We start from the raw sequence: 16,202 nt of genomic DNA on the forward strand, positions 1-16,202 counted from the left end.
ATTCTATGCTTAAGTAGAAGGTGAGATATACCATTGCAGGAAACACGTACCTGTGAAACAAACACAATCAGTGATTTTAAGAGTGCACAGCCAACAGTGCCATCAAGAGAATCATATGAAGTGCGGGATATGGTTATTATATGAATCGAGCGACATATGATAAACATTTGTTTTAGTTTACATATGTTAATCTATGATACTCACATAACAGTCATATGTTTAACACAAAAATGATTATAATATGGCAGCAAGCCAATATTTACAGATGAGAATCATATGAAAGTCATATATGTATCATAATTATGTAGATTATTAGATGACGGTCATACGGTTTTCATATGATTCTCATTTGTAAGTATTGGCTTACATATGATTAGGATATGCGGCACTGTATTCAGTGTAGCTAAATAACCCCACTCCAAACCTTAGAATAAAATAATTTGAACATTTAATGTAGGCAGTAAGCATTGGAAGATATAAGAATCGAAAAAAAAGAATATTATTTGAATAAAAATCAATATCACGAGTCACCCGCCGTTACTCATGATAAATTCGTTACGTAGAACGGTTTATGACGTCACACAAAGCATTTGACGCATCTTTCTCTTCTTTAATTAACATAAAATGCGTTTTACCTGCGATGACGTGTTATATAAAGCATAGAAATGTAGAAATTGATGGAAATTACACTTGTAAAGCTCACAATATCAAGTAACAGCTGTAGGTACATTGATTTTTAGTCATCTTCTCTCAGGCTTAGTGTTTTTCTTTACTTTTTTTTTCTGTCTGTAAAATAACTGGAAATTGAAATACTTTCACGTCAAAGGTAAGAAAGTATATACTTTCAATGATAAAATATATTTAAATCTATCATTTACTGGTATATTTACTGGGTAAGTAAAACATTTAATTTTTAGTATATGTTTTATACTGTAACTACTTCATCAACTAACTTAACTAGATGTCGGAAAATGCACATATGACGGCGACCATAAATGATATATAACTGAGAGTACTAATATAATACAAAAGAAAAATACAAAAGAGGACATTTTGCCAGGACTAAACTTTATTATACATCTTCATTGATGGGAATATATTATAATATTAAAAAGCCAAACCACTTCCCAGTACAAGACCTGGAATTTGAAGGAAGTTGAAAATAAAATGATATGAATTACAAATGACTAAATAAAACCAAACTACAGACTTCATGAAATGATTGTTTTTTGAAAAGTAAATGCACAACCTTTTTATTTAAAACATAACAACAAGATTATAATATATTTCTTTGTCTATGTTTGTGCATTTTTTCTTTCTTTGTCTTTGATATTGCCAGCGTTTGTTCGTACACGGATTTCGCCTTATGTAGCTTCTATATTGCTACTTCCTATCCTTGCATCGTTGGAAGGAAACAGTACAAATAACTTGATGCAAGGTTTATTTCTTGTTTGATTATATATCGTAAAGAATATTGGCTATGTGAAACAAACTGTGAATTCTTGTTTTTTAACAACCGCCTTGGTGGTCTCAAGGTAGCGTATTTGCCCGGATTATGGGATGCGATTTGTTTGGTTTTTGGCCTAATCATACCAAAGACCTTAAAACTGGTAGTCGATAGAGTGTCGACTAATTGACTTTGAATCAGAATAATGTGACTGAGTGGGGTTACACAGGCAAATGTGTCACATATGAGAATCGTATGGTTTGCATCATATGATTATCATAAATTGAGCATTATACGAGAATCATATGTTTCGGTTTACATTTGATAATCGCATGATTATCATACGATATCATATGTTTTTCACAAACATATGATAGTCATATGTTTTCAAGCCAAAATTAACATATGAGAATCATATGGTAATCATATGACTCTCATATTTTAAATATCATATAATTGTCATATGATTACCATGTGGTTATCATATGAATCGAGCAACATACGATTATCATATGTGGCACATTTTCCTGTGTAGCATGCATACCTTATAAGTTTTATCGCTAAGATTATGTAACGACTTAATGGAATGGCAATCAGAAACTGCTTACCCTTCCCGGTTCACCCTGGTTTTTATTTTACATCGTGCAATTCGTTTTTTCAGCGTGTAGTGTTTGGTTCTTCTGTTGTATTTTCTTTTCTTGGCGAATTCGGTGTTATATTTTAAATGGAGGTCTCTTTGTTGGTAACTTGGTATAACTTCTTCATTATAAAGTAATGCTTTTTCCTTTTGTCATTTTTGTCATCATAAAACATTTCTCGATATGTTAATCGTGTCTCTTATTCAGGATAGAACTTTAAACCAAACTTTATGGACTTCGAAAATTTGAAACAGATCTAAGTACAACATGCAGAAGAATGTAATTAACAACATTCTTATAATTTCTTTATGACAGGTGTTACATGTGAAATAAATCAATGCATGACTCAAATATGTCTTAAAAAATAACATTATTATTTCATTGGTACCTAGGTGATACCTAAACTATAAGATGTACTCAAGTAAGTCTATCATGCTGAATTTTAACAATATTTGAATGCTTGTAAGGAAAGAGGAGTTACAAATGCATTAATTAGGTATTCAACTTAACCTGATAAAATCAAAATATTTTGCAAAGCCTTACAATAAATCAAACAAGACTGGATATCTGTTTTGTTTTTATTTGCACAAACTTTCCAGATTACTCAAAAGAGAATGTATTGAATAAAATTTATTTTGTAACTTTAAATTTAGTATTTTCTCCAAACCGACACTTCTCTAACTGTCATGTAATTAATTAATTTGTTTGAAGCTAAACTTTATTTTTTCACAAAGAATGTTTATCATTTATTTTTTGAGGCTGTGATGATATACTTGAATTAATGATTTTCTAATGGCTGTACATTGTAGTCATCAATCATTGCTATACAAAATGCCGTAATACACCTTTAATGTGCGTTTTACCGTTATCAAGTTTGACAGTATTCCATCCATGTGTTTCTGCAACGATATAATGGACATTTTCTTCATTAAATACCCATATGACGCAATTATGGTAAAACGTATCGACGCCGAGGATGGTATTTTTAGTGAAATGAATGGTGCAGACTAATATTACAGAAATACAAAATACAAAACACGTTTTACGTGAAGTTAGAAGCCTTCAATTCATTTCAGTTAAGTTAACATTATTGGTTTATTTAATGCTAAAATTTAACACTCATTTGTGAATTTACCAAAAGACGTGTAAAATCAAACAATATAGTGTTTATATACCATGGCATTTTTGTGATATTTGGATTTAAGAGCTAATTATTACAGTTTATTTTTCAAATTTTAATTCATTATTTTCAGTTTTTTTGTAGAGTGTGAGTTGATTTATTTTCAATGAACGATCAACACAAACAGTTCGACTCTTCAAAATGATGTACATTTAAAAAAAAATATTTATTTTTTTTACGTAGAATGCATAATGATTAAAAGCTTATAATTTTATCTCAGATATAACATCTTTCTGATTGGATTTAAAAAAAAAAAACTGTCCATCATCTCATAGACCAAGTTTTGTAATGCGATTATGACGACATCAACCTTTTTCTGCTGATATATTCCGTAAGTTTTGATTTCCTCATAGAAAAATATCTCTGTCATTCCTTATATAACCTTTAAGAATGACCAAACAGTTAAATTGGTAACTTATTTATGATTTTGTTTATGTAATAGTTGCTTTTTCTTTGTTGAATGATATTATGTGTATTTACTTAATAGTCTTCATATAAAGTTTTATATACTTGTTAATATTAAGAATACAAAATCGCGCACTCTTAAACACGAAGAGACCAAAGAAATGATAACCGTAATTGAATTGTAGGAATGAACACCGTATGAAACGTACCAGATGTAAAACTGAAATTTCATTTGATTAACTGATCTTTTCACAAATGCAATATTACTCTACTAACAAAGTTAAAAATGAAATAAAAGAATGTCTCTAAACGTTGAACAGGTTATACGAAATAATACGGTTAAGGTCAGTTTACACTTTTTATAAACCTGTTACAAAATTAGAAAATTCCTTAAATTACATAACGCTTTAATATAGGTACTGTTGGTAATTATTTTTAAATAAAATCTCTTATAAAAATATGTAAAATAAAATTAACATATTGCTTTCTTAAGTACTGGGAAAATACTGTTGTTCGTGGGGTACCAATTTTCGTGGTTTTCGTAGGTAAGCCCAACCACGAAGTTTGGTTCCTTACGAAAAGGATTGATGTATATACTAAACAACGCGATACCACGAATTCAAGAATCCACGAACATGTGTTTCTCCACTTATCAAGGAAAATTGTTATTCTTTAATTTAAGTACGTTCACAGTAGTATGGAGACATTATACAACTATTTTATCGGAAAGGTTGCTTTTCTTTAAGTGACCTTTTAGCAAGCTAATCATAATAAAATCATATGTCAAGATATCTTTGATTCATAACTTTTATGAGTTATCTATATACAATAGTTTTCTATAGAGCTTCTATAAACTTAATATGAAAAGTATACCTATAACATTTACGAAGTTTTTAAGGATAATCTGAGTTAAGCATTTGCCTTTTTTTCGTTTTGGGTCTTTGCCTTGCTGCAAAAAGACCACACATATCAAATACATTAATGATAAAACAGCTGTTATATTATCCATTGTAACAGTAACTAGTTCACTGTCAGTCTGTAGGATACCTTATACAATACTAAATATTTCAATCTGCAGTTAATAAGAAAAATCTTTGTATATGTTATTTTATGTTATTATCGTTACGGTGTATCCATCTGCACAATGAAATCTGATTTGTTGAATGTGTCATAATTTTCCTTTCCTCTTTCGTCTACCCCGGACTTGATCTTTTTATGAGCAACTCGGCAGGTGTTTCTAGAAAAGCTGAGGACGCTTAGCCTACCAGTGCACCTGGTTCATGCTTTCAGTTTTAGTGGAGTCAGAGATGCTCATTTAATTTTGTTACTTTGTATGTATTATTTTATTTATTATATGTTCTTTGTTGTGTGTGTCTGTTTTCCATGTCTTTATCCCTAGATTACATTCTTTTGATTTCCGCTTGAATCTTGGTTCCCTTGATTACTCTTGGTTATTTGAGGGTCTTTGTTGTTCCGTGTCTAGTCTTTATCTGTATATTTATATATAAATATATTTTTGCTATTTCTTCATTTACACCATTGATTTTTTAAGTTGTCAATGGTATAAGTCAAAATAAACTTCGTGCACCGATATATAATATCTCATATTATGATATAATTACTATCATCAGTTTATTTTTCCTAAATATTTTACGCATTTTATAACCAGGGCATACCTTCCTCAATTTAATACTAAGTATAGTGTCAAATAAAGAGTAACCCATGCACAAGACCTCAAGACCTGCTCACGCCTGTGGTTAAATAAGGAAGAGGGCTTAAACTTAACAGAACTATGAAGATAACATTGCCACAAGCTTGCGATCACATCTACAGAATCAATTTTGTTGTCAAACGTATATCTTCCTTTGACATGCATGTTTTGTTATATGAATCTATACGAAATAGCGATACATTTTAACCATCATTGCAACATGTTGTTTATCCATATCTATATTGATCACGTTACTACATACATGTTATATGTATTTATCTTTGTCAATATTCTGTATATACTACTATAAAAGTTCTTTTATTTGTGGTATAGGCAAACAAATGTTAGTTCGTAGATTTGTTCTGGAAGTTTCCTTTTCGATGGGAACCACATTGTGTGATTTACTAAATTCATGAAAAACACCAAAATTGATAACCCACAAACAATAACACTTTGACATTATATAGTTATATGAAGCACAACAATGACGGTTTTACTGTGTTAAAATGCGAAAAAATAACATTACATGTTCACATACCTAAATATGTCAATATAAAATGTAATACCATTTTGAATTTGAAAAATAAAATTGTGCTAACTCTTAGAAGCAACAGCAGAAGTTAGGCAGTGGCTTCCAATTTTAAAGTCTTCTGAGAGACTCGGCCAGGGATCAAACCAATAACCTCCCGCACTCATGGCGAGTTCGTTATCCTAAAATCGCTGAGGTTGTATAAGAAGTAACCGAAACGAGATAGAAACGTTATCATTCACTGGTCGAAAACATTGTAAAAATATTTATGTGGTCTTAAGTCGCAATTCAGTAGAAAGTAGCAGTAACTGTGACTACCTTACTCTTTCATGTTGCACTAATTACACAAGTTAGGCATGCGACTTTTAAGACTCGTTTTCGATTCATTTTTGGTCCGGGATTTCCGGTGTTTTGAGCATTGGAAACCAAAGACCGACTTGTATTTAATTTTAATGACTTCTGGATTCATCAATATAATATATAGTTTTTATTATTACATGTACCAACTTTGTATTGGTTATTAATGGTGTTATATTTGTATCGTTGTGTTTATGTATTAGTGTTTTTTCTTTGATAAGATTACAGTCTACACTCTATTGATAACCACATCCTTCAGAGGGGTCCAATTTACGGAGTCACGTGACGAGACTCACAAGCGCTATTAATGACCAAAAACTGAACAACGACTACACATATTAGAACATACTAATAACAGCCATTCTTTGAATCTTTAGAATAGGTAATTTCGGTGTAATCGAAAACATTTTGATGCTTACTTAGATAAATTAGTGTACAATGGAAATAGAATGACAATTAAAATTACCGATAGTAAAAATCTTTTTTTATCTTCATCGAATTTATTGAACAAACAGCTTTTACCGGTATGTAAACTATCATAATTTAATATGAAATTAATAAGAAACATTCACTGCATTACCTGCAATATGTGGCCAGAACACGATTAAATACTGATGACAGTCGTGTGATATGTAGTTATTGAAATTTCAATTCTGTTTTATTCTTCTATATTTTATGCATCAAACATGTAACTAAAATGAGTAAATATAACGCTTATTATTTTTTGAAACCACAATAATGTTCACTTTACTGAATGCGCAAAGATTAGCAACCGCGAAAAGTAATATGTTTGCAACATTAACAAATACGTAGAAAAAGATTGAAATTTCGAAGCAAATGATTCAAAGACTGGTTGATCCAGTAGGGTAAACACCTCCACAGACATTTAATGTGAAAATTAGTCATATTAGACATATATATGAACGCCTACATGGTGTCTTGTTTATCGTCCATAACTGGCGGTTCGTCATATATAAAAGGTTAAATGAGGTGGTATAAGTCAGTATGTAGCATCTGGCCGAACATTGACGACTGATGAATGAATCGGCATTCAAGACGTATAAAAGTGTATTGTATTCTAAATGGTGAAAAATAATTCAATTAACTTAAAATTACGTGACATTAATGTTGTTTTGCATGTAGTTATTTGTATAAGAAAATATGTAATTATTTTTCTACACTATGGTACAAAAATTACACATGAAGAGTGAATATTTATGATAACATAAACCACAAAGTTTAATAGCAACGATTGGATAATGACCATGAATATTTTAATTGTACGATCGCAAATTTACAAAACTATACTGCATATTGATACTGATTTTTAAAACACCTTAAATTAGATTATTTAATTGGTATTAATTAATATTTTGATATTATTCCTCCATAAAAGTTCACTAAACAGTTGACGTAGGCATTTCTATGATAAGCATTATGGCGTAATGTTACTTATGCCACGGTTGTAGTTTTACGGTCATTCAAAATAAAAGAAACAAATAAAGATTGATTAAACAAATCTTTTTATGCATATTTTCAGAAGACAATTTACACCAATAAAGAACAATGAGTCTTGAAGAAGGAGGAAAAAGAACGTGTATAAAGGCTGTGTTGATTATTGTCAATATCCCTATTATTGTAAGTTAACATTTCACTCAGTAGAAAACTGTATCTAATTTGAAGTTTTTGGTGCGTCCATCAATCTTTGATTGACAGAAGAAAACCAAATTCATTGTCGACACGTCACGGAACTAGGTAAATGGTTGTTTGCGACCATTAAATCGGAATTGACGATTTTAAATCTCCATCTACAGTTATTATCGTTCTAATGCAAACGTGAAAATTGCATTTGAAAATGTATGTCACTGTGTTTAAAAATTGATAGGAACAATCTTGGAATTGATAGGCTAAAATTTACTAAGTGTTATGTATAAAACCTCGGAGTTTAAAGGAATGACTAAAACAATCACCTATTGAATGAACAATGTGAATACCATAAAATAATAAAAGACAGACCGTATATTTAGTCATGACTGCTTACATAGGCAAATATTGTTCCCGAGAAATTCACGTGAACTTCACATGAAAATTATTTAGACGAGAAATTCACTATTTATAAAATTCAAATAAAGGCTCGATTCATCCAGAATTCACGTGAACTCTGTGAAAAGTTCAATTCGCTCGATTAAGGTAAAAATCACAAAGAATTTTTGGTGAAATTCATGTGTAATAATTTTGCCTGCCCAGTATAGGGTAATTTGAAAGAGTAATTAAGGGATCCAAAATTCTAGAGGAAATCAAAAGAATATAATCCATGGACAAAGACAAAACATTGAAAACAGACAAACACAACAAAGTACATAAAGTAACCAAAATAATACATACAAAGTAACAAAAGCAAATGAGCAACTCGGACACTAAAAACTGGAAGCATGGACCAGGTGCACCGGTAAATTGGAGTTATTATGCTCCGTATGGTCGTAACGATGTAACAGATGAAAAATGGAAAGGCAATCAACTCAATACAAACAATAGACTGACCCATTAAACACCGAAGATTCAAACAAAAGCATTTCTGAAAGAAAAAATGCGAACATTCTTTTAAATGGTCGTCATATAGCAAACAAAAAATAAATTGCCACCAAATAGGATCTTAGTTTAAGTCTTTCAAAACTGGACTACCAACTATCAAATCGATCTTTGCTTCAACCATATACAAAGGCTTTGTAATTACAAAACGGTCGAAACATTTTCTTGCTAGTTCCAGTTACTTGAGTCAACAAGGAAGGAAAATCTATCTATAAAGACCTTGTCATATAATCGTATTAAATTTATTATCATATCTTATATCTGACCAGTAAACTTATTCCTTTTCAGCTATTTGGAATTGTAGCAGCAGGGTTAGGAATATGGATAGTTTTAGATGACCCAAGTTTTATGCACCTGACTCATCTGGATGAGATAGAGTTATTTGATGACTCCTATGTAAAGATAGGATGCTATGTGATTATAGCTGGTGGTTTCTGTGTTGTATTGTTTGGGATTTTGGGCATTGTAGCAGGGATAACAGAGAGCATGATACTTCTAGCAGCAGTACGTTAAATTAAGTAGTATTCCAACTAAGAATCATGCAAAATGTGATTCATGTTTGGAAAGTCTACATATTTTTATTTTTTATATTTTGTTTAAAACATTATATATAACAGAAATTAACATATAGTTTTTCATATAATCCATGCTCTTAGGAGATAAAAATTATATAGAATGTACTGTAGAATTAAAAATTAAGGGAGATAACTCTGTAAATGACACTAAAATATACTAGAAACTGTTAAATTTTCAATGTGGATAATATCTTAAAAACAGACAGATTGGAATGAATAATTATACATTTCATCGTATAGACCTATAAAGCAACTTAATTTACATGGTCCTTACAAAGACTACTACTTAAATTCTAACATGACGTCCTTTAAATTTCAAAAGATGTATAATCCCTGGGTGATTCAGATCATCCCACTGTTTACGCTTCGGTTTTTTGCCGATATTTGACAAATTGAAATAGAAATAATTTATTTGAAGAATTTTATTTTAATCAATTAAATTAGACCTAGCCTTTATATTCGTATTTTATTTCTCTTACGCTCGGTATAAAATAACTGGAAATAAAAAACAGTAAAATTGTTTATGCGTACAACGCCATACCAAGAATGAATTAAATAAATAAAATACTAGTAAAATAAATAATTTTTATTCTTATATTCGGAATAACCATTAAGTTTTTACTTTAATGTTGAAGCTTTAATATATAACCTTTAAGGTTTTAATAAAAAATAAGAATAAAAACAAAAAACCGTGTGCCATAAATAATGATAATAATCGGTACGATGGGCGCTAAACGATTACAAATCTGGAAAAGCGAAAATGTACAAAGTGAAAAAAACATCAAAACAAAACTTGAACTAATTCATTTGATATTGTTGTATTACTTCCTTTTTTCTTTTGTTCACAGTATACTATGATTGTTGCACTACTTTTGGCTATAGAGGTTGCTGGAACTGTACTGGGTATCGTCTTTAAACACACAGTAAGGCAAATATTTAATATTTTAAAGCTTTTTAATAATTTATGAAATACACGATCTTTTCTCACCTTAAAGGATGTTTTAAAATGTTGAGTTTCTCTTTTCAATCATTTTCTTTTCATTGCAAGGTTGCAACTTTAACTTCCACAATTTATTCGATCATTTTACCATATAATACAGCCATAGCAACAGGGTTATCAGAACAGAAATGCCTTTTGCAATGAATCTTGAAAATGAATAAATAAAATTTTAGAGATTTTTGCCATTTTATTCCATCGCCTTTTTAGGTTGAAAACACAATGGAAAAGGCCATTGGTAGAAGTATATTAGAGGAATATGACGGACTGACGGAGAGTAAAAATCTATTTACAACACATTTCAATGCTATTCAACAAAAGGTAAAACAGATCATGATAAAGATATTCAATGATTAGCTCATATCTTAATGAATCGCTCAGTCTGATCAAAGACGAAGTTCTAATTTTGATAGTAATAATTTTTTTTTTGCCAAACACATTTTTGTTACTATTATATTCCCTGTGAAAAACAGATGTCACTTTTATACCGTAAGTAATATACTCAACAAAAAAAGTAAAGAGCTAATTTTTTCCCAAATGAATACAATCTAGTTTTATTTAAATTTCATAGCAATAAATCAGATTTGAGTTCTGTTAGTGTGTCTTAAATTTGATACTTTGTTCTATGGATTGAAATTAATCTAGATTGTATTCATTTTGAAAAAAAAAAGATTTTTTTAATAGTCGCTTTTGACTTTTTGTTTTTGAGTGTATAACAGCAAAACACAATTGACAATGAAGTTGCCACTACTCAGTTGTCTTTAAAACAAATATGCAAAAAGTACGAGTTTTCTTCATTCTAAGATGAAAATTTCCACACGAATAAAATATGATATATATAAAGTATAATAAGGGGTAAAAAAGAAAATCATCAATGTATCTAGTTAACTTTTATGTAAATCCGGCATGTAGTCTGATCCATAAGTCCTTTTATATTATATAAATCAATCATTGTGTACCATGTGTTCCCTTTGAGAAAGGATTTTACCATGTCATGTGTCAAATAAATCACGAGGTGTTTATCTGGAGATGAATGAATACATATATGTATGGTATCAATTTTGTTATAAAAAAGAAACTTTATAAGGTTATCCACAATGCTTTTTAAACCGGTGTCCTTTAACTGGAATGACACAACTAGCTATGTGGAGCGTACTTGCTTAGAGATTATGGTATTATTGTACAAAAAACATAAACTTAAAAGTGTCATTGCTATCTTACTTCATTCTATGAATGCAAAAAAAAATAAAATAAAATAAAATGCTAACATTTGAGTATATTTTGCAATGGAGGAGATCTTAATATCTTTTTATTTACGTTCAATTGCTAACATTTTGAGGCTTCATTTAATTTCTTATTAATAATTATAACATGATCACTTTTTTGTTTAGTTGGAGTGTTGCGGATTTAACGACTCGTCAGATTTCTCTAAAGCGACGAAATGGAACACGACGTCAACAGACGGCAAGACACACTCCATACCAGCTTCGTGTTGTAAAAACATATCGTTAGCCGATGCTTGTACGACTGCTCCGACGACAGCAAATTCATACACTTCAGTAAGGATTTAGATACTGTGAAAGTGCTATTGTTCGTGGGGTTCCCATTGTCATGATTTTCGTGGGTGAGCCAGACCACGAAATTTGGTTTCCAAATTCTGTATACTGCGAACGTCAAAACCACAAATTCAAGAATCAACGAACTTGTGTATCTTTCCTAATCCACAAAAATTGTTATCCGCGAATTAAAGTGATTTTACAGTAATCGGAATAATTTGGATGCAAAACAATTTCGAATCAAAGTCTAGAAAAAGAGAAAATGACATAATACCCCCCTCAACAAAAATACCCTAGCAATAATACCCCCCTCAACAAAAATACCCTAGCAATAATACCCCCCTCAACAAAAATACCCTAGCAATAATACCCCCCTCAACAAAAATACCCTATTAATAATACCCCCCTCAACAAAAATACCCTATTAATAATACCCCCCTCAACAAAAATACCCTATTAATAATACCCCCGACAAAAATACCTTAGAGTCATTCTGTTGAGATACCCTAGAGTCATTCTGTTGAGTATATAAACACTGCTAAAACTGAAAATTATCAGCGAATCATTGTTAAAATGATACAAACATTAAAACTTTATATTGTACTTTATTATTTTATTTAAAAATTCGGGTTCATTTACTTCAACAGGGTTGTAAAGCCAAGCTAGGCGTGCTATTTGAGAGGTATTTCTCTGTGATAATTGGTGTTGCTGCAACTTTAGTGTTCTGTGAGGTAAGTGTAGTTTTTAAGATACAAAATGTTTAATAGGTATTGGATTTGTACATGGACTACAAAATGCGTGATCACAAGGATGACATTAAAGATTTCAACACTAAAAGCAGCCTAAAGGCAGCGGTTTTACGTGATATACGATTATATCGAGTATTGAAAACTAAAAAAAAATGTCAAATACAGTAAAAAAAAAAATAAATAAAATAGAGGTATAATAAACAAAACAGACAAATTCTAAACAAATATTTAAAGCATCAGAAGATACACATCTGTCTTCTTGGATATCATGTGATACATTCCTTTCCTAATGATATACTTTAAATACTAATCATACATTAACCTTCTAGATGTTTATGAATTATACTGTGTAGTGCAAATTAATATACATTGTATACATATTTTATAGAATTTTGTGAATTGTGAATTTTGTTTGACATCTGTTTCCTAGACAGGTCATTGTTGAGTGGGCCTAACACACACTAACAAGAAAAACCAAAACAAAACAAAACAAAAACAAGAACAAAACAAAACAAAAGAAGACTTGTAACTTTAAGCGATGATGATATAAGAAAAAAGTAATACTAGTACAATATAGTGCAAATCTATAATTTGTAGTCAAAAGAGTAATCAAGGGAACCAAGGTTATAGCGGTAATCAAAAGAATGTAATCCAGGGACAAAGACCAGACATGGAAAACAGACACACACAACAAAGAACATCAAGTAACTAAAATCATACATACAAAGTAACAAAAGCAAATGTGCAACTCGGACTCCACTAAAAACTGGGAGCATGGACCAGGTGCACCGGTAGGGTAAGCGTCCTCTGCTTTTCTAGAAACACCCGCCGAGTTGCTCATAGAAAGTCAAGGCCGGGGTAGACAAACGACGAAAAGGAAAACTATGATCCGTTGAATAAATCAGTTTTCATGGTGCCAAAGAAACTAATACAGTGAACATTAATCTATCAAGCAAATATTGTTCTATAACACATAATGCTTAAAACGTTCGTCCACTCTGATAAAGCAGTCATGTGGTACTATTTATTGTTCCTGATTTCTGAGGGTTCATCTTTTTTTTAACTTCCTCACTTTGTGTAATCTGTTTCAGTTGGTGATGATGACTTTGTCGTTTATAATGATGTGTACAAAAGCAGAGAACTCCTATGACTTTAAAGAATGATATTAATCATGTTACTTCCTGATAAACTGTAAATAAACGATACGAAAAAGTGAAAATTATATTGGACTAATTATGTTAGTTCTATATTAATGTTAAGATGTGTTTCGTTGATGTAAAAATTAGCAGATTTGTTAAAGTGTAATTAATATTCAATAATTCATAAATATCGCATTTAAGTCGTCCCCAGACTTCAATAATAATGTAAATGTAATAATTGTAAACTGATCCATGACATGGTAACATATGTAGCATATTTATGTACTAGCATCATAGGAAGCTAAACTGCTATTCATGGTATGATGGATGTATTAATAGAATCGAACTAGATTAGATTGTTAAATTAATACGGGAAGACAAGATTATCTGTTCTTTTAAATAGAAATTGGACTTGTTTAGGCATATTAAATAATGTTTGCATCTAAGTATTTTGCGGTATAATACTCTTGATCAAAAATTGAGGAAGAAACTATTTTTATAGTATTAGTAATTATGGCAATCCCCCCCCCCCCAAAAAAAAAGCGAGAGAGACAACTTTGAATTGCTAAAATTTATAAGTTGATGCATCATAATAACCAGCTATACAAACTTGAAAGACCTGAAGGTGGTAAGTGGTAAAAAAAATTATAGCGCGTGCAGGCCTCTGCAAAACAAAAACAAAACCCCAACTTTTGCACATAATGTATCAAGAGCGGTATCATTTTAATTTAAATTGTAATAACATGTTAATGTATGTGAAATAAACTTTTAACCGTCTTTTTTTCTGCTTGTCTTATAACTGTTTGTTTAATATCTGTGTCGTATTTATTGTGTATGTATATTTTGTTTATTTTTGTCTTTATATAGTTTATATAGTTATTTCATTTCAAATTACAGTTTTAGTACCAAGTATTTCATGTGTACATTTCATCGCTTGTCTAAGCTCTTGTCGTATTGCTCACTAATTTAATGCCAGTTACTTTTGCCATTTTTTTTTGTTTGTTTTTATGTTGCAAATTAAAATGTTTTTATTTAAATATGTTTATACGTGGAATATGTTCACGCCAAGGCCCCCAATGCTCATCTTTAATTACAATTATAATTTGTAGATATTTGGTATCGGTTTTAAACTAGCTTTTTTTCTTTAATGTCGATCGACTTTTTAAGTATCTAGGAAATACTAGAATTGGTTCTCTTTAATACTAAACATTACATGAATGTAACACAATATTGCAAACATACATGAGGTCAGATATCTTAACTTTAGGTCTTATTTTTTCAGTAGAAAATGTAAGCTTGAATAATGGTTAATTTTAACACCTTTTTACCTTTAAACTTATATGACTCTCTAAAGCAATAATTGTATCACAATGTTATAATTGTATATTTTTATTAAATACAATGTCATATTTTGTGCCATTGGTACATGATAGGGTCACAATTTATAGTGTACATGTAGATGCATGACGCTTTCAAATAGAAAGCAGATCATCTCATCATATTTAAAATGAATGTTCTTTGCTATAGGAACTTATGTCAACTCAAAAACTTCTTGTTATCACTTTTAGTTATTAAAATATTTTACTATATGCGAGTATGAATACTCTTTTTACTACTTTCCATTCTCGTATTTTTGGAAAATAATAAAAAATGGGGCACCAAATAGTTCATTTCATCTGTTTATAATGCTGTTTTGGGGTCAGCTTCAGCCGACCTTTGGTATTAGTATTTCTTTGTGGTTCATTGAAGATCAATGGGTGCTGACACTTCATCCCGGTGGGGTTTTTGTCTCTTTGACATATACACCATACCTATTCTTGTTATTTATTAAATGATACCCTGCTGCATTGTATTGTATTTAATATCAACGGATACATGCTTAATTGCTATTTTCTGTGAGAATCAGACAGCAGGTGAATTATGGTGGAAAAACACAGAAGTCTTTTCATGAAATCTTATTCAAAATATTATCTGAATGCAGAAATGGCATGCATTTCTTTTTGAAGTGTCAGTTACTCAAGGTTTAAATTATATAAAATGCATTGCAGAGATTGCATTGGGAGATAATTAATCCCTCGTCATTCTACTTTAATACTCTGACACTTCTAAGACCAACAAAATGTCAGTTCATCTTCATCAGACCATGAACTGTGTGCACAGACTGCCAAAATTGTGTGGTTTTTTTTTCAGAGCATGATTCATATTTTTTATTTGCTGATTCTTACAGATCACATAGGAACAAAATACGTAAAATATTCAAAGAAAGATAACTCCAATTCATCAAACAAATTAGGGAGTAAAAACTGTTTAAATGTAACTAAATTTAACTG

The 16,202-nt window shown here is 30.5% G+C and overlaps 1 protein-coding gene across 7 annotated transcripts; it reads left to right on the forward strand.

Annotated features, from left to right (window-relative positions):
- The first annotated feature begins 663 nt into the window (after positions 1-663).
- On the forward strand, positions 664-15,461 carry LOC148599079 (tetraspanin-3-like). 7 transcript variants are annotated; one of them, XM_088560202.1, is made up of 9 exons: positions 750-826; positions 6,489-6,649; positions 7,808-7,905; positions 9,145-9,360; positions 10,280-10,354; positions 10,639-10,749; positions 11,820-11,987; positions 12,632-12,715; positions 13,825-15,461. In XM_088560202.1, exons 3-9 carry the CDS (start codon positions 7,834-7,836, stop codon positions 13,894-13,896), a joined length of 798 nt encoding a protein of 265 aa, XP_088416328.1. In that variant the 5' UTR covers positions 750-826; positions 6,489-6,649; positions 7,808-7,833; the 3' UTR covers positions 13,897-15,461. The 7 variants fall into 7 exon arrangements, with proteins under 7 accessions (XP_088416327.1, XP_088416330.1, XP_088416324.1 ...); XM_088560199.1 differs by lacking the exon at positions 750-826 and adding an exon at positions 3,486-3,596; XM_088560201.1 differs by lacking the exons at positions 750-826; positions 6,489-6,649 and adding an exon at positions 664-720.
- Positions 15,462-16,202: the final 741 nt, after the last annotated feature.

This window comes from Perna viridis, chromosome 14 (assembly GCF_037379345.1).
Source record: "Perna viridis isolate PV_CMFRI_1.1 ecotype Kerala chromosome 14, ASM3737934v1, whole genome shotgun sequence".
Taxonomy (NCBI): Eukaryota; Metazoa; Mollusca; class Bivalvia; order Mytilida; family Mytilidae; genus Perna; species Perna viridis.

What these genes read in the sequence shown, in the direction of transcription:
- LOC148599079 (XM_088560201.1), top strand. Translation starts at nt 7,834, where the DNA reads ATGAGTCTTGAAGAAGGAGGAAAAAGAACGTGTATAAAGGCTGTGTTG. An exon ending in TTGTCAATATCCCTATTATT is followed by an intron (nt 7,906 to 9,144) that starts GTAAGTTAACAT and finishes ATTCCTTTTCAG; the next exon opens with CTATTTGGAATTGTAGCAGC. An exon ending in GCATGATACTTCTAGCAGCA is followed by an intron (nt 9,361 to 10,279) that starts GTACGTTAAATT and finishes TTTTGTTCACAG; the next exon opens with TATACTATGATTGTTGCACT.